The sequence below is a fragment of the Bombus terrestris genome, chromosome 4 (assembly GCF_910591885.1).
Source record: "Bombus terrestris chromosome 4, iyBomTerr1.2, whole genome shotgun sequence".
Taxonomy (NCBI): domain Eukaryota; kingdom Metazoa; phylum Arthropoda; class Insecta; order Hymenoptera; family Apidae; genus Bombus; species Bombus terrestris.
In genome coordinates this window covers 8,585,518-8,606,374 of record NC_063272.1, presented here as the reverse complement: position 1 = coordinate 8,606,374, position 20,857 = coordinate 8,585,518, and the positions used below count along the sequence as shown (strand labels likewise).

Sequence of the window (20,857 nt, the reverse complement as noted above, 5' to 3'; positions counted from 1 at the left end):
TATTAATAGTACCAATATAAAAGTATAGTTAGAAATTTGTATGGATGTTTTATACACTACGTTGGAGACTTTTATTTCATATATACATAATTTGTATTGGCAACTGAATTAGTGATAACAGTGATAAATTAAGAATAATCTTTTAAACATAGGATATAATACCTCTTCTTTATTTTGAATAATAATTATACAATATATTAGTGTATTCGTTTAAATCATATGCAAGTGGCAATAATAATTGTTTAATAATTATTTATATTTTCATCATTTTATCTAAATTTCTCTTGCTAAACTAAACTAAAACTTGCTAAAAATGCCAAGTAAAATATATATACTTCCATTTGTAAGATTAGATATTTTCTAAGATTACATACAAAGAATATTGAAAATGCATAGGATATTCATTTGTAAAAAACATTCTCAAATTTAGCTTATAAGTATATATTAAACACTAACTACAAAAGTACTTTTAATTTACAATATAATGCTATATAAATAGAAGATGTACTTGATATTAAATATTTCAGCTTTATGTTCGTTTAAAAAATATATAGAAGTAAAGAATCAAACAACTATAGCTTTCAATACATTGTATTCGTCTTTGCAGAAGTACAAAAATTATATTAATTATTCTAATTATGAGAAAATTAGAATTTACATTTAAACACCATAACCAATATTATGATTTAATTATTACAAATTTAAATCAGTGTTTCTATACATAAATTCATAAATCCTATAAAGAAACAAATTCTAACAAAAAATTTGAAAACATAATTGAAATTCGTTTCATAAATTATATTTTTTTCTGTATTATGCAGACAAAGTAATAAGAAAATATTGAATTTAGTCTTTGGAGTGCTGACTACTAGAACTAGTTGAACGTGAGCGGCGTTTAAATTTTGGTTGATTGTTAGAGTCTAAGGTATTATCACTTTTTCTTCGATTTTTATCATAACGGGATGAATTCATATCCGTATCGTAGTTAGGATTAGAATTGTTTGTTCTTCTATAATCATTGCGTCTATCATAATATCTATAATTATCTCTGCCAGGCCTGTTAATCCTATATGAATCTCGCCTTCGAGGATAATAGTTTCTTCTATTTCTTCTGTCACGACTATTTCTACGGTCATAATCTCTATCTCGAGATCTCCGTCGATCTCGCGATCTGGACCGACCACTTCCACGTCTTTTGCTTCTATCGCGCGATTCTCGCCGTGACGATCTATCGCCATACGATCGATGTAAGTCGCGTTTAATTATCTTTTCATTTTTATGTTTCGCATCTACTTTGTCTTTTGTGATAGCATCGTTAACATCTATACTAGCATTTAAGTTATCTTGATCCTGGTCCGCGTTTTTACTGGCACTCTTTTTTTCATCTGACTGATCATTTTCTTTATTTTCTAATTCTTCAGATATATGTGCTTCGACATCAAATTTGTCCACTACTTGGTTATCTTCATCAGGATTTTCAGTAAATTTTTTAATCCTATCGGCTTCGCGTTTCTTTAATTCCTCCTCTTTCTTTAAGCGTTCTTTCTCTAATTTCTGTAATATAAATCAGAATATACAAAAATATAATTATGATTTCATTAAATATACTGCACATACCTGAAATTCATGTAACTTAATAGTACGATTTTGAGCTTGTTTCCAATGAGGTGGTGTGACACTTCTCGAACGGCTACGTGAAGGCGTATGATATCGCTAAAAATATATTTATTTATTCATTTACTTTACTTTAACTTTAAAAAGCTTTAAAAGCAAGAAATGGTTTATCATGATGAAATTCATTCACAAAATTTATACATACCATATGTTGTATTTTGCATAAAAATACTTACAAATATTCCTCTTCCTTTAAAAATGCGACCAGTTTTTCTATGTGATCGTACCCGGTCTCTCCCGTAGTGTTGTCTAAATTCTTTCTGATTTGCATTATTGGTAGGTCCTGCTCTATATAAAAATTTATTTGCTGGTACTTCAGGAATTTCATCAGGATCGATTTTTGTAACCGAAACAAGGGGATGAGGTTGTCCAAGGTCATCTTCATTTGAATCATGAATTTCACCATCCTCTGATTTTGCTCTTTTTTTACTGTAACATAAACAAGTAATGCAGATATTTCTATAGTAGATGCAATATTCTTAATATTAATTTAATTATAGAGCTTGAATGCACTTTACTTTTTCTTCGCCTTTTTCTTCTTCTTAGGTTTCTCTGCATATGAATCAGAATTAGAATCAGACGAACTGCTATCCTTTGTTTCACGTTTCTTTGCTGTAAACATATATATAGTTAATTTTAACTATCTCATTAATTCTATTAATATAACAATTTATAGCAACTAAAACATACTTTTATTTTTTACTTTCAATACAAGTTCTCCACAATTTACAACCTTCGCATCTTGTAACGGACGAGACATGCGGTCTACTGGAAGTCCCTCAATATGTGTAACAATTTCCTGGCCCGATACTACTTCTCCAAAAACCACATGGACACTAGAAATTTAACGTTTAAATATTGAAAGCAGTGTTTAAGAATCTTTTTAATAATCAAAACATTATTTATTGTTACTTACTTGTCGAGGTGAGGCGCTGGTTGTGTTGTACTACAACAACAAAATATGATTAAGGGGATGAGAGATGAACAGAAAGAGCCAGCTTTCATTGGTCATTGTGTTGTAGTAGTGGTGTGCAGACCCTTCCCTCACGACTACACAGAAATATAGCTAAGTTATTCATTCCTTCAAAGATATTCTTACTTCTATACTTTTCAATATTCACCGGAAAAATTAAGTGTTTCATATAATTTATTAAATACCAAACAACTTTACAATGACATTATTAACATCAAGAGGTGATAGAAGATAATCAAATTCTTTGCTAAAATTAACAAACCCAATTATCCTTTTATTTAATTGTATCACCTGTTATTTAGTTGGGATACATTTGAAAATATATTAGCATGGAAAAATGTTGAGATATGAAAATAAATGTATATTAAATTCCTATTACCTTTACCTTTGAGGTTGACAAAGTTTACATCTGTCAGCAGAGAAACATAATTTTAAGCCAGTAGAAATATTAAAAAATAAAATTCATACACAAACAAAAGTTCTCTTTGCAAGTATAAGTATTAACCTTTAAGCTGATCATTTTTGTTAATAGTACATGCAAAATAAATGTTTAGTAAAACAATATAATGCATTAATATCTTATAACTTTTAAAGACATATATTACACCATCCTGCACTTTTCTTTTACTATAAATCTAATCAATTATTTTATGCTATTTAAGAAATACATTTTTATATTATTTTATTAAAGTTTGTATACTTATTTTTTCATAAATACTCACATAAAAAATTGTGAACCATTTGTGTCTCTACCACGATTTGCCATAGATAATAAAAATGATTTATTATGTCTTATAACAAAATTTTCATCTGCAAAATATTATTATAAATAAATCATATTTATTTTTAATTATAATAGGTAAAATATATCTGTTTATATAAATATACCTGCAAAAGTTCCACCATAAATTGATTCTCCTCCAGTTCCATTACCTACTGAAAAATCACCACCTTGAATCATAAAATCTTTAACTACTCTATGAAAAACAATTCCTTTATAATGCAATTGTTTGCCAGTTGTTTTTCCAAGTCCTTTCTCTCCAGTACATAGGGCACGAAAATTTTCACATGTCATCGGACAAATGTCTGCAAAGAGTTCAAATACCACTCGACCCATTGGGAGACCGCCCACCTCTATATCAAAGAACACTCTGGGATTAACATTAACCATGGTTTCTTCTTTTGTATACTTCTGAAAATGTAAAAGAAAATAAAATCCATGCTTGTTATAAATATTATCCAAAACATAATAAAAGTTATTAATTCATTAGAAGATTACAAATGTTTTTTTAGAAATGTATTAATCAAATTTGAAAGTGATTCGCAATAATATAATGTTTAAATATATTTATGGGAAAAATAGATTGTTACCGTGATATTGAAAAATAAAAACACTGATGAAATTCGGAAACCGAAAGTTCCGGAAAAAGGTTAGAATCGCTTTGCGCAATTACTTCTGATACTTAGTACACTACCTATTTATTAAAATCTACGTAGTATGTCAATCATTTTTTTATACGTTAGCACAACGTTATTATAGTAATACGATAATATCAACATTCGACCAACGTAAGCACGGACGTAATTACTTATAAACCCGATGACCCGATGCCATATTGTTGAAATCGTCGGAGTATTGTCAATATATTACGTACTCACGGTTGCCAACAAAACATACTAGTATTTTTTTCCCTATATCAGCACACGATTGATTTATCGCCGAATTTTGTATAGACAATGTGTTGTTATTAGAAAAATTTTAATTTTAGGAAATCTACTGAAATCTGTCATGAAATCTATCTTCAGATAAAATCCTTTATTTTAAATAAAACGAAAACTGGGCGATAATAGGTTGTTTTTAATATTATCATTAGTTTTCATCAGTTAAATTTCTAAACGATATTCAAAACATTTATAACCATTTCACGTATTAAAATTTTTAAGTATGTATTTGCATTTTCTTATTGCTAAATCGATTGATTGATTTGAATAGAAATGACGTATGAATGATAAAGTGATTTTTGATACCATCTAAATTTTAACAAGACTGATGAAATTAATCAACTGATTCGTAATGATAAGCTAGGGAAAGACGAGAAAATCACACAACCAGCTTGTTCACACGCACAATAGTAAGTGTTAGTGATGAAAATGAAAAGTGATGTATAACGAGTGACGAATACCATAATACTGTGAATAATTGTTTCACTAGGAAGATCAACAGTGCAGTATTCAACCAAATGGACCTATAATGCTAACAAGCTTGTAAATATTGTACTTTACAGAAGTTGTTATACAACTAATTAAGTGTTTAACGCAACTCATTAAGTCATTCAAGTCATTTGTCAGAATAACTAAACATCTTTTTTAAACGAAGCACCATTGGACATTTACATAGTTATCAGTGTAGTTATTATAATAGAAATTATCAGTTTTTAAAAGTTTGTTTAAATACGCTGTAATATATATTTCTATTTTTATTCATTTTGAGCAATTGTTATTATTAATTCCGAAAATTTGACGATACATAAGTTTTAATTTAATTTCAATAATCCACAAAGTACTTAATTTTTTTTTAGGTAAGTCATATTAAGCATTTAACTATAATTATCTATCTATTACAAATTTTCCAATATTAAAATATAACAAATCAAGCACACATTAAAAGCAGTTTGTGCTATTAAATCGAATTAAAATATATAAAGTAAATGTTTAGAATGTTTTAAAATAATTAAGTTTGTATATATATTATAACATAAACTTAAGCAATAAATTTAGATATCTGTGTAATGACAAACATAATTCTATAGGTGCATGGACGACACAAAATTAAACAAATATAATGCAGCCCCAATTAGTTACAACTCCAAGAAAACTACCAGTGTTTGTATTTCCTCAAAGTATCACTTTTTTTTTAGACGATCAGTCTACTCACAAACAAGTCTTAACTTTGTATAACCCATATGATTTTCCAATAAGATTTAAAGGTATATATTGTTATTATGCGAGCTAATAGTTAAGTAAAAGTTTCAACATAATCCGTTATAATTACAGTATTATGTACTGCACCAAATAAATATAAAGTTGTTGAGCCTGAAGGAACAATAAAAGCGAGATATTGTATTGATATTGTTGTCAGACATACAGCTCTTGTGTTTAGTAATTGTAATGTTGTTGATAAATTTAGAATACAAATGCAAGAACATCCAACTAAACAGGTAATTAAACATGTAATAAAATGATTATGTTTAAATATAAGAGTAAATATAATTCCATTAACAAAATAGTATAATCTTATACTTTTTGGAAATTAATAGGCCATAGGACAAAGAGATGTTGAAGCTAAATTACTTCCTGGAACAACAGAAGCAGCTGGAAGATCTACACCAGATCCTGAAATGTTTCAACAGCTTCCCATAAATGAAACCAGACAGCAACAATCATATGCTCTTATAGCTCAAAATAAAGCCATTGATAGTAAGTAAAAAATATCTATAAATTGTTACTTATTATACATTATAATGTACATCATTTCTTTATGAGCAGTATGATACATTTTTTTGAATGGCAAAATTATTATTTACAATTACAGAATACACACTGAAACCACCAAGATCAAAACATGATTTATTTCGTGGAAATATTCAAAATAAGAACACAGAAATTTACTTATCTTCAGATATGAATTATGTTACGGATAAAGGTTAATAAGTTAGTATTTAAAATTAGTTTTTGGATTTAAATACTATTTAATACTAGTTTATTTAATACCAGCTTAATATTTAGTTACTTAGTTTGAGGTCATATAATACTTCATATCTTTAATGCCATTCAATTTTAATATATGTGATAAGAATAAATTTCTTTAGCATATCTATTTCAATTAAAAAATTCTTTTATATGCAAATTTGCATACTACCCCTAGTAAGCTATAAGTACAAAAATAAATGCTCTTAAAATAAAAAATTAAATATTTTAAATAAAAATAAAGTATTTTAATAAGTACTTTAATAACTTTTAGGAGGGACAAATTATGTAGCACTGATTGCTGGAATCATTTGCATAGTTGGATTGCTCTTACCTACAGAAGGAGAGCAGAATAATAGAGTGCCTGATTATCTTCATCTCTCCATAAACTTTAAATTAATATTTTCATTTGTATTGGGTAAGTATTCATTATTTATGTTTTGGTTAAGAAAACATAAACAGTATTTTTTCATTTATTACAGGTATGGTTACAATTATTATTTTAAGGTTGTAATTTCTGTCTTTATATATACAAAACAAGCTTTATATAATGATTAGAATCATGAAATAAAAGCACAATTAATGTTAGGTTTTCTTGGCATTGGGCCTCATTTTTTTTACTGAATATACTACCTGATTCTAGTCTAAATACAACAAATCATGACGATACACTGTCGCTAACGCAAATATTTATTTACATATATAAAATCTTTTATTCTTTTAATGTATGTGGTGGTAAATCTCCTTGTCCAAGTTTGTGCTTCATTGCCTCAAGCGTATAAAAGAAATTTGTATATATATTAAAATTTTAACAAAATCACAGTCTTTTTATATATTTCAAGTTAAAATATAAAAATACATTAATTTTTATATCGGAATTAATATTTATATTTCGATTAAAATGCTTTGTGTATGAAAGCATTATGTACAAAATACATTAATAATTATGCATATATTCTAAAGAATCACGATCTCGTGTAAAAATGTATAAATATCCTATGTAAAATGGGCTCCAAATTTTAAGTACTCTTAAATAAAAGTATTTGGCATATAGAATGATTGTTTATTGTTATAATTATAACATCATAATTATAACATAATCCAACTATATATAGTAAGAACGATCATTATAAAAATTTCACATATACATTTTGTAAATAAGATTATTTTTTTATTATCAACATGTATTTATTATTTACATAAGTTACAATGGGATACTTGTGAATCAAATGTGTTATCAAATAAGATGGTCATTTAAATTTTGTAGTTGTAAAATATTTTCCACCTACATGTCATCTTTTCACAAGTATCTATGAGCTAAATATAGAAATACACAAAGAGTGCTGTTTTATAAACACATATTTTTTCATTGTGATTTTCTTTATAATAGTAGAATATAATTTACCTGAAAGTCGACAAAGAACTTGAATCTCTGAGTTAGCATCACAAGATTTTAGAGCCGATGAACATTCTTCAAACTATCAGTATGAGTTTTGTATTCCATTGAGGCACTTGTTGGAAGATGTAAGACCCTCCTTAATGTATCTCTAATACGTGCTGTTATCGCATAATCAGATGCAGTCTTATTCCATAGACATATTATGTCTTCCTGTTAAAAATAAGAATACCTAATGACTCGTAATATACATATATATAGATTAATATTTTCAAATAATAAAAATTACCATACCTGAAACCTTATAGATACAACAGCTCCACATATCTCTTCTCCAACCATAAATTGTTCTCCTAATATAGCTAATACAAGATTTTCCCAACATCTAGAAACTAAACCCTTTCTTAACCGTACTATCCATTTACCACCTTTCTGATTTGCCTCATCCTGGGAAAAGATCATTTGTTATAATGAAATTACTCAATAAGAATAAATTTTTTATACAGTACAAGAGGCACTAAACACATACTTCCCACATTGGTTTTATGCCAACTTTGAAAAGATGAAAATCTGTAGATGTTGTTAACTCTGATGGCCGGACTAAATGACTGTAAAGACTCCAAAACTGCTCCACGCTTGCAAACCTACCAACCAATTTTAAATTTTGGTCGTAACTTTGTATACTTGATTGTTTACCAGGACTGCGTCGACTATACCATAACGCATATGCATATTGTAATTTATGCTCATTTGGACTAATTTCTATAGAGGGCTATAATAAATATGTGCTATTTAATTAGAGCATATCAATAGAATGAAAAAAAAGTACAATACTATTTACTTACTAGTAAATCTTTTTCAGTTTTTTTATTATCTTTTGATTGTGTTTCATCATTCCCATTGTCTTCGTTAGTTTTTAACCTGCAAGTACTACTATAATTTACAACATGAGTTTCACAAATACTGTTATTAAATCATCTTTATAATATTTTATGTAATTTTTTATTCACAAAACAATATGCTACAGACTTTATACATTTGTTTCTTATAAATTATATGATTATTGATTCTATATAGTCGTATGCAGAAAAATGAATTTAATTATTATTTGGTAATTGATCAAAATGTCAAAAACAAATAATAAAAATAACAATCGAAAATTCAATAGACGTAGGTGTATTTAGGTTCTGACAAATGTCAAGGTATATCACGTGTTTTGTTATTTTGAACTAGTTAGACAATACTGTGCGCAAGTTAGCAATTAACCCATCAAATGTATAAAAAAAAGCACGCTGTGGGCGTTAAACAAGACAGTATATTAATGAATTTTGATTTCTATTTAAAACAGATCTAACCTCTAACTAGCCTAAACAAAAAGGCACGACGAATAAGAACGCTAGTTTCACTTACGCCTCAAATTTATTAGACATGTTTCACGCTGTAATATAAATCTATTGTTTAAAGGTTATGAATGATATATATTTCAATAAATACAAATAAAAATAGAAAGACTTTTCAATGTCTGTTTCCTTTTCACAGGTTCTCTCATGTGTATGTTTTCGATAAATTGTTGATCTCCCCCTCTATTTTCTTTTTTGTCACTTTGTTATCGGAGATTTTACATTTTGATGTTGGTCATACTAAATATATATATAAACTAACAGCGCGATATATAAAATATTGTACAAAAATCGTTATAAAAATTATTATTTTTGTATAAAATATATTACAAGTACATTGTGAATCTAAAAACAGCGTAAACTATATATTTTAACTTTCTTAAGGTCAAAAAAGTAAATCTATGACAATATTAACTGTTTTTAATTTTTAGCCTCTGAGAATTTTAATTTCAATCTTTTCATAATTTCTTCTCGTTGATACATAACTTCTCTGTAACATAACGGTGAAAATGCAATTGGACATTCATATTGTACGGTTTCGATACACTTTGTATCTGTTGCACCATCTCGATCGAATCTGAATTGCGAGATCGACTCCACTGAAACGAAAATCAGAATTTAAGATTAAAATCATTTGAAAGTCTCATTTGGTGTCGGTACTGGTCTCTAATGTCATAAGGAACTTATTTTTTTCCTCCGATAGAAACGATCACTCACAGCATCCAAATTTGGGAAAGAAACACGTCTGATGTTTCGAAGTAATCAAGTAACCATTATTATCTTCACGTATGGCGTAATGTCCATGCGCTATGTTTCGTATAATTGGTATATGACTCAAATGTTCAGTATATTCGACCGAATATTTCCAATGATCGTAATTGCCACTTTCTGCGATAATATTAAATTCTTCTCTGTAAATATTAATTAAAGTTAAAAAGAAAAGAGAAAGAAAAAGATTGTGATGTGTAATGTTTTACATACATTGTTGGATTTAATTTTTTCATATTACTAAAATCCGCTACGAATTCCCATACATGTATAGGATTTGAATTTTTTATTATTCCTTCGAACAGTACATGATGTTTTTTCTTATATACAAAGAGAACATAAAAGATAAAAAGTGTTAAAATAGTATACAGTACATTTCTGGTTTTCCACTTCATTGGATTGATACCCATTTCTAAAAGAATAATTTTGTAACATGATAATAATTCTATGAAAAATTTTTTTACGTACAATATAGAAGTAAAACTATACTTGCTGACACATACAGTTATCATACCCGTGCTGTTAATATAAACATCCGAAACGAATAAAGAATGTCTCATATTGTGCATTACAACTTTTTTTAAAAACTAGAAAAAGAAGGTATTCTTCACTTACTTGCACCAAATATTTAAAATGAAATAAAGACGGTTTCCTTTTTATTGAAAATGAAACAAAAGCAGTTTTCGAGTGAATTATATTTTTTATTACTATACGAATTGAATTTGTATCTATGTATTTGATATTGTGAACTTCCGCCAGTGAGATAAACTAAATATGTAATGATACTGCCTTCGTTTCAAATATCAAAGGAAGAATGTTGAAGTAGCTACTGCTTCACAATTCGCTACGAAATATTCTATTTCCCTCCGCTACTTTAGCTCTGGCCACGACGTTTTCCGTCGTTTGATTGTATATACATGTGATCCCTACTACCTTCTCTAGTGGTTCTGTAGCCCCACCTCTTTATCAAACTAATGTGCATGTGTATGTATACGACAATGGTATATAGGTATATGCGAAACCTAACTGTACCAAATGATGTGATTAATGGCGCGAAATGGAGCATAATATATTTTAAAACTCGATAGAACATTTAACAAATATTTTAAGTATGTAATAATATTTTACAATGTTTTATCCACCTTTCTATATCGTTTAAAAGTATTAAAACTTCTGTGGCTAGATTGAAAAATATCGATAGCCGAATTTCAAAAATTTGGAATGATGAATGCAGATAAATGTTTCAATTTTAAAGGATTATTCCTCGAGTTTCGACAATTATTTGGCATGTAACAGACCATCTAAACTATTTTAGTTACTAAAATATTTTTCGTTACTAATATGCCAAAAGAGTAATATATTAATATTATATAGAACTATCACACACTTTAGAGTAAGCGAAAAAAAATAACATAAACTGAGGTCGCTTGTATTAACAACTATTCAAGCTTGTAAAAAATCCTGTTTATTAACATAATTTAATCAGAAGTTTCACATTTTAAATATTACAAATTACAAAACGTGCAGATATACATATTATACAAAATGCGTTACCTTCTCAAATGGACTATGATAAATACATTCAATAAATTTTACATAGTTCTTTTAATATATACATAACAATGAATCTTGTTGAAGCATTGGCATGCCAGTCTTTATAAAATTGGCCTATAAAATTGTAAAAAATAATTTGCTACACATTAACAACGAGTAGGCGCATTCGCCATTAATTTCATAATACTTGATTTCATTATAAAAGATTGCTTTTTCTTTGCGTTAACAACGTTTCTCTGTTGTAATTTTTGCTTTATGAAGCATAGACTTTACGTATTGAGGCAATAATGTTTTTAGTTCGCGCGACACAGACATATATCTGAAATTTAATAATCTTACTAAACCATTCTGGTAACCAACTACCATCCAGAAGTAACTCCATGCATTCGGATTCCAAGACATCTAGAATTTATTATTTAATTTCAGTATCGAATAAAAATATCAATTAAATGAAAACAGTTATGATATACATACTCTGTTTACAGACATAAATGGATATTCTTCAAGCGGAACTTCTGGTAGTTCCTCCTCATTCGGTTGTTTCTGCTCATGATGTTCAACGCTCTTTAAATATAATAGAATAAAATAGTAATGTGAAAATAATAAAAAATAAAATACATTATGCAGTGAGACTACTTACTTTTAATTTATCACAAAAAACAATACCAAATCGATCCTGGCACTGATCATAAGTTCCTGGCATATAACAATAATCTTTCGAATTCTTTTTGTGCTTTTTATTATCTTTACTATCTTCTTTTTCTGAGAAGTCCACTATTTTAACAAATGAACTCACCTAGGAGAATTATTTATATTTAACTTTGTAAGAAATGGTTTAAATTATCAATAATATTTAACCACGTTAAACACAGAAAGAAATACCATTTTTTTCTTTGTTAAAGCTTTATCAATATCTCTATTATATATAAGTCCATGTGCGAAAATTGTTTGTATTTCTCCTGCTAGTGTGCCATGTGCAATGCTATTTGCATAGTCAGAAGTGGCTACAGCCTATAAAATTTTTAAATAGAAAAGGTTACTTTTTAATAATATCTAAAATATACTTTCTAAAATTACTTACATATGTGGTAGAATTTGTTTGTAAAATAGGGTAGTATTTGTATTCGTGTTCTCTTAATGAAATCAAATAAGTATAAGTATGGTTGTACCTATAATAGAATAATATAATATTAAAAAATAGATTTCATCAATTGAAAATATTCTTTTATGGTCCTTACCCTAGTGCATCATCAAAAGTAACAATAGCACATGGCCAGTGTGTCATCCATTCACCATTTACTATAATAGACTTTTGCATACTAATTTGAGGACTATTTATGTCTTCTAAATTCCAAAATTTGTATGATCTATCTAAACTGCCAGAAGCTAGAAATCTTCCTTTATTATACGGAATTAACGCTAGCACTACAAAAATGGTACTCCTGTTGAACTTGTTATTTTATTTTATATTACTTTGCAAAAAAGAAAGAAATATATATATGTATATACTTACTACTCACAGCATTACCATGAGCATAAAAATGCTGAAACGCATTTATGAAATATGTGTTCTTCCTTTTTTGTATTGATAATGGTGATTTATATGTTAAATCCCATAAAGCTATATATCCATTTGAAAATCCTGCAGCGATTGTACTGCAAAAACGAAAGAAATTGTACAAGTCAGTTATTATAAAATTAGGAAATGGATCAGAATATAGTGAAAGAATTGTACTTATGACCGTGTTCTTTTGTCCATGATAACTTGGTACATTGCCAATTTTGATCATTGTTATCATACATTGAAATATTTACAACTAATGTTATTACTGGATCAGTGGAGTATATAGGCCATCTACAATAACATATATTCATAATAGCAACACATGTACAGGAATTTATTCATTTGGATGAATTTGTTATTTACTCATTGTCTGTAGTCTTCTTAAATTTAAGCTCTTCTGGAAAAGGTAATGAATAAACATTTACATTTCCGTTCGAGCAAGCTGCTGCAAGCATACCCATTCGCTTAAGATTACTGGGTATTTTGTTTTCATTCTTATAATTATTTAAGCTTTCATCTTGATAACATCCGGAAGGACACCATTCTAAACACCATATGGTACCACTGTTGTGTACAATAGCATATGACAAAGTAGGGGATTCTACTTTACTATCAATCCTAAAAGAAAAGAAAAATTTACTTTGAAGAAATTTGATACTAGCATATTCTACTTTTTGTTACTAACTCGTAATCCAAAGACCCGATATTCCAAATTTGTATCATATTAGGCTCAGAGTGTGATTTTCCTACAGTATATTCACTTGTCATTTTTGGATGAGTACTAATCGCGATATATTGACAAGGTTCCTTAGAATACATTGGTGATGGAATAGGTAACCAAGCTAATGACCACACTGGTCCACCAGTAAAAAATATTGGAGTGCCTGAAAAATTATTTTAAATTTAATATATTGAACATTATGAAATACGTAATATAATATAAGTAATTAATTATAAGTAATTACTTGTTTTTATCGCTAAGTAATTACCTTCATCTAAACCACCTTCAAATCGTTTCCATTGCTTCCATGTATCTTCTGTATTACACAGTGTTTTAGACACACTTTCTTTTTTTGTTCGCATGGAAATTTCTAGCTCTGGCAAATATTTAAGAATATCGGAATTGTTTAATAAAGTAAACTGATTAGGAAAATAATCATTAAATAGACAAAGTTCGTAATTTGTTTGTTCGCTGTTAAAGAAAATAATATGGACTGTTACTTAAACATATTAAAGAATTATATATTTTAACTCTAAAAGATATAGATATTTACAATTCCATAGACCATTGCACACCGAGCAGATACGGTTCTTTCCATTTGATTTTACGAAATTTTTCCTTGTACAAAAATTTCATTGTAGATGTTTCTAGAAATAAAAATCGTGTGTGAAACTTAATAATTTAACTTCTTATTTTATAATAAAATTTATCCTTACTTTCATCCGAACTACAATCTTCCTCTTCAAAATCTGAATATTTATCAACTTCATCTGTTATTGAATGCTTTTCTAATACGTGCTTCTTTATATCTTCATCAGAGGTAGTTGAAAATTTACATTTTTTACATATATAACTCTGCAATAAAATTAAATATGTGCTAAAGTTAACATTTTAGATATGCCATAGAAATGAAATTAGTATTATTGTAATATATACCTCCTCAGGAGTGAAGTTACACTTAGAAACATGTTCACACATATCTTCAAGAGAGGAACATGTATAAGTACAGCCTACTTGACGACAATTTATTGTTCCCCCTGAAGATAATACTTTCTTCCACATGCCTTTCCACACAGATGGTATAGGTCTTTTATGTTCAGGCATTTTGATCAAACTTTTCTGTAATGTTAGTTTTATATAGTTATTCATTTGGTAAATTAGGTTTTTTTTTAGGTAAAGATATTTTTAAAAAAGTAATATACCAGCAAAGAAGAGTCAGGCTTCATTTTCTTTTCAGGCGGTAAATTGCTGTCTTTGACAAGCTCAGTAAATTCAGAAATTTTTGAAATTGCTCTGTAATTATAATGCTATATGAATATTTTTATTTAATTTAAATTTTAATAAACTTCCAGTTTATATAACTTACTTTTCTGCAGCTTTGCGTTTTGTTCTTTCATTAGTAGCAGTATTTAATTGCAATTCATTTATTTTATTTCGTTCTGTTTGCCTATGTACCCTTTCATGCATTTCCATAGAAGATGGCATCATAACAGCACCACAGATAGGGCAACTTACCATCAAAGCTTGCCTTTCCTGGTAAAAAGATTATTGTATGTATAGTTACATTGCATTACGTTTCAAATTCTAATTGAAAAATTGCATACTTCTTCTGATTTTCCACAAAATTGCATATGAGATATAAAACCGTTCGCACTACGCTTTACAGCACCGCATTTTTCGCAGCACAATTGACCCCTTCTTTTTTGAATAGCAGTCATTAATACTTTTCTCCATAGTTTAATATTATTTTCGAAGTCCTGAAAACAAAATTCTTTAATAAATAGGATAATAAGTTTACAAATTTATTTATATTAATCTTATATTTACAATAGGTTCATCGTCCTTTTTCCAACTCATATAATTATGCTTGCGCAGATTGTGTGAATCCCAGTTGACTTTTAATATATCTTCTTCACATTTGGCGCAAGTCACAAAATTTACCTGAAATAGAAAAACATATATTTATGTAATTTGAGAATGACATATAGTTCCAATATTTTATATAAAACTTACTTCTGATGCACGAGTTACAGTACTACTTTCATTTGAGTTTTCTTCTATAGTAATTGGTCCCTCCGAATTTTCTATATACTCAGTATCTAATGCAGAATAAGATGACCCTCTACCTCTACCCCTGCCTCTGCCTCTACCCCTGCCTCTACCTCTACCTCTACCTCTACCTCTACCTCTTCCTCTTCCTCTTCCTCTTCCTCTTCCTCTTCCTCTACTTGTAGATGTATCTGGATTACCTGCAGATGTATCTTATGATCTATCACTTTTTTAAATAGTAATTGAGTTAAGAATGTTACCTTCAGTGCTGTTATTATCATCTATGTCATCGTTATTACTAAAATTATATGATTCTTCATTATGTCTGTTACTATGAACAGGCGTTTCTTCAATAGAGATATCATTCATTTTTTGTAAAACCCCTAAGTTTTCTTGTGATTCCTTATTTGAAATGTCTGCAGTTTTCTGCACTGTAAGCAGAATTTTTCTAGGTCTTCCTCTTTTTCTTACTACTGGTCTAACCGTCAAAGTTTGATTGCTATTATTTTGACATATTGAATCTGTGTTTAAAGTTTCTTGATTTAATGAAGTATTTGATGTTATAAGTGATGAATTGATTCTATCTTCATTAACACTTGTATCTTTAACATTTAGATTTTCATCTCCTAACTTTCTAGATCCTTCATTTTCAAATTCAAGCACAGAGGTACTCATTGATTTCATTTGTACTTCATTATCATTCTTATGATTCAACCCTATACTTTCTAAATTTTTACATTCCAAATTTTTATTATTTATTTCATTTTTATAATCGTCCTTCATTATTCCTTCACTATTTATAACATTACAATAATTTTCAGAAGTATTAGAGGAATTCAAAGGCAATGAACATTTTGTCACAACTGGTGTAACAGAAGTAGAAGATTTATGTGAATCAAGTGTAATTATATTCCTTTCATCAGCTTCATTTTCAAGCTCTTGTTTTTTACATTTAATGTAATGAACAACATCAGTTGTTTCAGTTTTATTTGATAAAGTATTAGAAATTACTGCTTGTTTTGATTCTGTATTACAAGAACTCATTTTTCTTTTGTCTGGAATTTCTTTTTTATATACTGTAATATAATCATCACATTTAGTTCGTTTATAAACATGTTCAGGTTTATTAAGTAAATTTCCATCAATTTCATATTCTGCTTTTGTCTCCTTATTCTCTTCTAAACTTTCACTTAAATATCTTTTACTAGTACTTTGTTCTGATCTTATATCATCTCTCTGAGACTTTGGTACATCAGTTGAGGTAGTTTGATTATTTTCTAAGGTTTTAGCAGTACATTTTAGTTCTTGTGATTTTCTCTGATTTCTTGAAATATTTATGGAGTTACTTACTTCTGTGCTACCCTTCTCTTTCCTTCTACTATTATTAAGATTCTGCATTTTCTTTGTGTGATTTGATTTTAGTTCTAATTTTTCTTCATTTGTATTAATTTTAGGCACTTCTGTTGCACTTTTTAAATTTTCGTTATCTGCATTATTTGCTGGATTATTTTTATTAATTTTTATGACAGTGATTGGTTTTATCACAATGTTTGAGTTTGGATATCCACTGGGTGTGGAAATCTCAAAATCTTTATGTTCTTCCTTTATAAGTTCTGATTCAGACATTATGTTTCCATCTGCAACAGAACATTAAATTATAAATAAAAAGATACTTATTTTATTCTAAATTGTGGTAATGATTAACTTACTTTTTCCTATAGAATCACTGAGACAAATATTTTGTAATATATTAGGAAAAACCATTAACTTCCTTGTATTATCAGATAATGAATGAATAGATTTAGTAATAGCTGAATTCATACCATCAGATGAAGGGTCAGAATCCACAGTCTTTTTGCTCATTATTACTATGATCTAACTGAATATTAAAAATATAGAAAATATTGAAAATATTATGTAATCTTAAATATTATACAGTATAGGACCAAGAGGGTATTAGATCAATAAATTTTTCTATATTCTTCTAGAACTCTATATTTAAAATACTACATATTTTTTTTGTTATTATTTTAGAACATTTTACAATATGAAAAAAATGTCTATGATTTATTAACATAAAATTGATATGGGCAGGATTCGAACATAGAATGTGCGACGGTGAAATGCGCTTTTTATAATCTAGTCCAAAAAGCCGTAAAAACTGTCATTTTCTTGAGACACACACGTGGGACAGACTTGTTAATTTCGTATGAAATATTGATTGTAATGATATAAAAATTTATTCTTTTATTATTAATCACACCCTTTTATTAATGATAAGATAAGGTTAGGCGTTTAATACTATATGCGAGAAAGTTTGTCACTTAATTGTAACATTCAATGATTTTTCAATCTTTCTGTAACGGACTTACCAGTATTTATTAAAAAACTTTTCTTTTACATTGAAAATGATATTCTGTTGGAAAATAAAATATTTTATCCAAAATCTCTGGAACAAGATTCGAACCAGTGCACTTTGCCTTGACACACCATTCTCACATTGTAGTAAGTATGAGCATGGAGCCATCTCTCATAGAGCATCACAGATTATTCGATATATTTCAGCGCATGCGTTTATGTTTTAACATTCTCAAAGAGAAAACTTTCCGATTATAGCAATAAATAACAATCACATTTATATATTTACGCATTATGGAATTCTTTGTATTAACGCGTTATTTGATATTCAAAAATCGTCAAATAAGAAATAATTAACGGATAAGGAGTACATATACTATAGTTGTATTTAGTACATTACACAAATAAGTTTACAAAAAGGGGACAATAGGTAAAATATGACACGATATAACAGGTTTTATTTAAACTTTTATTTATCAAGATCTTTATAAATTTAAATCATTCTCCTGAGGAGTTCATTGATTTTGTCTTCACGATTACCAAAATCGCCACCTTCAACGTAGTGGTTAGTCTTTTTACGCCATCCACCACTAGGTGTGTTGAGCTAAAGGCAAGAAGGTTCAGATTAATAATGTAACATAGACGATTATTAAATGAAATGTTTGAATTTGACTAAGGAATGCAAAATTACATGTATTCCATAAAGAGAAACTCGTATTATTTTACGACATAGTAGGAGGTTAATAGAATAATGAATATTTCCACAACCATGCCTATGTCGACATTTGAGCAGTCAAAAATGTATATACCTTAAATGGCCATAAGAAATTGCTTGCAAACTTGAATTTTGGTCCGACCATGAATATTTCGTGGATCAAATCTTCTATACAAATAATACCAGAGCGACCTGTAATAATTTATTTCCCATATTACTATCGCAGTAAATATTGAAAAAAAGAATTGTTTAATGTGATTATAAAATGTGCGAATCGTCGCAAACCTAAACGTAAAGTATACGAAAAAGTTTTTCAAAGATTCTCTTACTTTTTGACAAGATGGAAGGGAGCAATAGAGTAAGAAATACGACTCCCATGGACTTGTCAAATGTAATAAATTAATTTTAACTAATTTTCTAATGACAACAATAAATTAGACTAATACTAACCAAGTTTCTTTTCAATGATTGAATTACTTGTAATAGGAATACGCTGCCTATTTATTTTGGCAAATCCTCTTTTATAGATTAATTCTCTAACTGATTTTAGATTTGGATAGCCCCATGTGATATATGGTTCAATGATGCGGAGCATGTTAATTGTTGCCTTGTTCAGTTTCACAAATACGCCATTATTGATCTGTTTCAGGCGGAACAACTGAAGTACTTTACGTACTTTAGGAGAAACTTGGTTCACACTAAAATAATATAAAATGATTACTGTACTATACATAAATTTTAATCATAACTTCAGTGTGCTAGGAATTATATTTACCCCCGAATACGGATAACAAATGCCAGACGTGCTTCGTTAAAGATGTAATAGTTGCCTTGAGTCTTAGCTTGTCTTGCCAATCTGATTTGGTCTCTTTCTTCCATTCTATATTCTTTCACATATTTTTCGGCATTCTTAAAGATTAGTTTTCTTTTCAGATATCGACTCGCGCGTTGCTAAAATTAAAAAATTTATTTAATCATTTCCACTAATTTGAAGCATTCATTTAATAAAAAAATATAAAGTACAGTTCCAAAAGCTACCTTAATCGATATTTGAAGACGTGCAGCTCGTACTGCTTCACGAGTTTTCTTTCTTTTAAGGACTGATTCCGGCACTGCCGGCAGCTTTTTAGCTGCTGCGGGCTCGGTTTCCTTCTTCCTATGTACAAAATTATTAACCAAAGTTAGAAATTACATATTTTGTTCACATAAATCTCAACAAGTCGCATGGTATACAGAGCTTATGATATAATAAGTTAGGTTAAGTTATAATATAGGTTATGCTATTAAGGAATATAACTATCATTATAGTATTATTATAATTATAATAGATATTTAATTTGATGCAAGATAACAATTCATGTTTCATTAAAGAATTAATATAACTTTTAATATGTATGATGAAATATGAATTGTTTTATATTGATCAACAGTATGACTTGTCAGCTTCGAGTAATAATTCTTCATTCTTGTACAAAAAAACAAAAATTATAATATAAATATAACAAAGAACTTCAAAAGAATGATTAATAATATATTTCGTAAATGTTAGGATGGTATTAATTATTGATGTTTTTAGATTTTATTATGACTTAGAACAGGACTTACGTATCCGCCATCCTTCCACAATGTAAAGAAGTTCTCGATCGTTGATCACTTCACAACTGTCGAAAAGTTAAGCTTGAAGTTGACCGCAATTCTTGCTACTTAATGCACAGGCGGGAAATTTGAAATTTGAATTTACCTTGAAAGCACTTTGCTTTTCGTACTGTTAACAGTAAATATGTTGTAATAATTGACATGAATGACGTAACTAATTATAGGGCAATTAATGTACGCAGTGACACAATTAATGTGATCCCTGTTGTATTTAAAAAATTCAATTTTTCTCAAAGATATATATATATATATGCCTTAATTACAGAAGTTTCTAATTCAAAG

At 28.4% G+C, this 20,857-nt stretch overlaps 6 protein-coding genes across 16 annotated transcripts; 1 reads left to right on the top strand and 5 right to left on the bottom strand.

Moving 5' to 3' along the window:
• Positions 1-575: 575 nt before the first annotated feature.
• Positions 576-4,792, bottom strand: LOC100647376 (peptidyl-prolyl cis-trans isomerase cyp11). 4 transcript variants are annotated; one of them, XM_012308183.3, is made up of 9 exons: positions 4,676-4,792; positions 3,536-3,839; positions 3,370-3,457; positions 2,591-2,620; positions 2,365-2,510; positions 2,193-2,286; positions 1,851-2,103; positions 1,618-1,713; positions 576-1,554 (listed from the first exon to the last, which is right to left on the bottom strand). In XM_012308183.3, exons 1-9 carry the CDS (start codon positions 4,676-4,678, stop codon positions 847-849), a joined length of 1,722 nt encoding a protein of 573 aa, XP_012163573.1. In that variant the 5' UTR covers positions 4,679-4,792; the 3' UTR covers positions 576-846. The 4 variants fall into 4 exon arrangements, with proteins under 4 accessions (XP_012163573.1, XP_003395125.1, XP_003395124.1 ...); XM_003395077.4 differs by having other exon boundaries at positions 4,019-4,786; XM_003395076.4 differs by having other exon boundaries at positions 4,123-4,786.
• Positions 4,789-6,982, top strand: LOC100647571 (motile sperm domain-containing protein 1). Of its 2 annotated transcripts, XM_048405333.1 has the most exons (7): positions 4,789-5,226; positions 5,458-5,634; positions 5,702-5,865; positions 5,965-6,124; positions 6,240-6,350; positions 6,669-6,812; positions 6,877-6,982. In XM_048405333.1, the coding sequence occupies exons 2-7, from the start codon at positions 5,490-5,492 to the stop codon at positions 6,906-6,908; spliced, it is 756 nt and encodes a 251-aa protein (XP_048261290.1). In that variant the 5' UTR covers positions 4,789-5,226; positions 5,458-5,489; the 3' UTR covers positions 6,909-6,982. The 2 variants fall into 2 exon arrangements, with proteins under 2 accessions (XP_048261290.1, XP_048261291.1); XM_048405334.1 differs by lacking the exon at positions 6,240-6,350.
• A 557-nt stretch (positions 6,983-7,539) lies between these two features.
• LOC100647769 (eukaryotic translation initiation factor 4E type 2) lies at positions 7,540-9,360 on the bottom strand. Of its 3 annotated transcripts, none has more exons than XM_003395080.4 (6): positions 9,201-9,360; positions 8,636-8,723; positions 8,320-8,562; positions 8,085-8,237; positions 7,800-8,003; positions 7,540-7,711 (listed from the first exon to the last, which is right to left on the bottom strand). In XM_003395080.4, the coding sequence occupies exons 1-5, from the start codon at positions 9,218-9,220 to the stop codon at positions 7,848-7,850; spliced, it is 660 nt and encodes a 219-aa protein (XP_003395128.1). In that variant the 5' UTR covers positions 9,221-9,360; the 3' UTR covers positions 7,540-7,711; positions 7,800-7,847. The 3 variants fall into 3 exon arrangements, with proteins under 3 accessions (XP_003395128.1, XP_012163578.1, XP_012163579.1); XM_012308188.3 differs by having other exon boundaries at positions 8,636-8,720; XM_012308189.3 differs by having other exon boundaries at positions 8,636-8,711.
• Positions 9,199-10,915, bottom strand: LOC100648015. 2 transcript variants are annotated; one of them, XM_003395082.3, is made up of 4 exons: positions 10,574-10,915; positions 10,172-10,370; positions 9,908-10,101; positions 9,199-9,789 (listed from the first exon to the last, which is right to left on the bottom strand). In XM_003395082.3, the coding sequence occupies exons 2-4, from the start codon at positions 10,366-10,368 to the stop codon at positions 9,611-9,613; spliced, it is 570 nt and encodes a 189-aa protein (XP_003395130.1). In that variant the 5' UTR covers positions 10,369-10,370; positions 10,574-10,915; the 3' UTR covers positions 9,199-9,610. The 2 variants fall into 2 exon arrangements, with proteins under 2 accessions (XP_003395130.1, XP_012163575.1); XM_012308185.3 differs by having other exon boundaries at positions 10,462-10,902.
• Positions 10,916-11,400: 485 nt separating this feature from the next.
• Positions 11,401-18,380, bottom strand: LOC100647140. 4 transcript variants are annotated; one of them, XM_003395074.4, is made up of 22 exons: positions 18,219-18,376; positions 17,556-17,725; positions 16,107-17,483; positions 15,811-16,046; positions 15,625-15,738; positions 15,402-15,554; positions 15,164-15,330; positions 15,000-15,090; positions 14,734-14,916; positions 14,514-14,652; positions 14,351-14,444; positions 14,066-14,268; positions 13,762-13,960; positions 13,440-13,694; positions 13,248-13,367; positions 13,026-13,168; positions 12,751-12,937; positions 12,594-12,681; positions 12,395-12,523; positions 12,153-12,308; positions 11,987-12,076; positions 11,401-11,914 (listed from the first exon to the last, which is right to left on the bottom strand). In XM_003395074.4, exons 2-22 carry the CDS (start codon positions 17,707-17,709, stop codon positions 11,735-11,737), a joined length of 4,458 nt encoding a protein of 1,485 aa, XP_003395122.1. In that variant the 5' UTR covers positions 17,710-17,725; positions 18,219-18,376; the 3' UTR covers positions 11,401-11,734. The 4 variants fall into 4 exon arrangements, with proteins under 4 accessions (XP_003395122.1, XP_048261284.1, XP_048261285.1 ...); XM_048405327.1 differs by lacking the exon at positions 17,556-17,725; XM_048405328.1 differs by lacking the exons at positions 17,556-17,725; positions 18,219-18,376 and having other exon boundaries at positions 16,107-17,123; positions 17,197-17,287.
• A 272-nt stretch (positions 18,381-18,652) lies between these two features.
• Positions 18,653-20,635, bottom strand: LOC100647894 (60S ribosomal protein L7). Its single transcript, XM_003395081.4, has 6 exons — positions 20,525-20,635; positions 19,958-20,075; positions 19,695-19,870; positions 19,370-19,617; positions 19,014-19,111; positions 18,653-18,808 (listed from the first exon to the last, which is right to left on the bottom strand). The coding sequence occupies exons 1-6, from the start codon at positions 20,533-20,535 to the stop codon at positions 18,698-18,700; spliced, it is 762 nt and encodes a 253-aa protein (XP_003395129.1). The 5' UTR covers positions 20,536-20,635; the 3' UTR covers positions 18,653-18,697.
• Between the last annotated feature and the right edge of the window lie 222 nt (positions 20,636-20,857).

Excerpts from the sequence above, each read along its gene's own strand:
- LOC100647894 (XM_003395081.4), bottom strand. Across the intron at positions 19,618-19,694 it reads TTTGTTATCCGTATTCGGGG|TGTGAACCAAGTTTCTCCTA; the intron begins GTAAATATAATT and ends ATATTATTTTAG. Across the intron at positions 19,112-19,369 it reads AATCATTGAAAAGAAACTTG|GTCGCTCTGGTATTATTTGT; the intron begins GTTAGTATTAGT and ends AAATTATTACAG.
- LOC100648015 (XM_003395082.3), bottom strand. The coding sequence starts at position 10,368 with ATGGGTATCAATCCAATGAAGTGGAAAACCAGAAATGTACTGTATACT. Across the intron at positions 10,102-10,171 it reads AAAAAATTAAATCCAACAAT|AGAAGAATTTAATATTATCG; the intron begins GTATGTAAAACA and ends TAATATTTACAG. Across the intron at positions 9,790-9,907 it reads CTTTCCCAAATTTGGATGCT|TGGAGTCGATCTCGCAATTC; the intron begins GTGAGTGATCGT and ends TTTTCGTTTCAG.
- LOC100647376 (XM_012308183.3), bottom strand. Across the intron at positions 2,511-2,590 it reads CCAGCGCCTCACCTCGACAA|TGTCCATGTGGTTTTTGGAG; the intron begins GTAAGTAACAAT and ends TTAAATTTCTAG. Across the intron at positions 2,287-2,364 it reads ATTGAAAGTAAAAAATAAAA|CAAAGAAACGTGAAACAAAG; the intron begins GTATGTTTTAGT and ends ATATGTTTACAG.
- LOC100647571 (XM_048405333.1), top strand. The coding sequence starts at position 5,490 with ATGCAGCCCCAATTAGTTACAACTCCAAGAAAACTACCAGTGTTTGTA. Across the intron at positions 6,351-6,668 it reads GAATTATGTTACGGATAAAG|GAGGGACAAATTATGTAGCA; the intron begins GTTAATAAGTTA and ends AATAACTTTTAG. Across the intron at positions 6,813-6,876 it reads AATATTTTCATTTGTATTGG|GTATGGTTACAATTATTATT; the intron begins GTAAGTATTCAT and ends CATTTATTACAG.
- LOC100647140 (XM_003395074.4), bottom strand. The coding sequence starts at position 17,709 with ATGAGCAAAAAGACTGTGGATTCTGACCCTTCATCTGATGGTATGAAT. Across the intron at positions 13,368-13,439 it reads AAGAAGACTACAGACAATGA|ATGGCCTATATACTCCACTG; the intron begins GTAAATAACAAA and ends ATGTTATTGTAG. Across the intron at positions 11,915-11,986 it reads CATTTATGTCTGTAAACAGA|ATGTCTTGGAATCCGAATGC; the intron begins GTATGTATATCA and ends AATAAATTCTAG.
- LOC100647769 (XM_003395080.4), bottom strand. The coding sequence starts at position 9,220 with ATGTCTAATAAATTTGAGGC. Across the intron at positions 8,563-8,635 it reads AAACTGAAAAAGATTTACTA|CCCTCTATAGAAATTAGTCC; the intron begins GTAAGTAAATAG and ends TATTTATTATAG. Across the intron at positions 8,004-8,084 it reads TTGTATCTATAAGGTTTCAG|GAAGACATAATATGTCTATG; the intron begins GTATGGTAATTT and ends TATTTTTAACAG.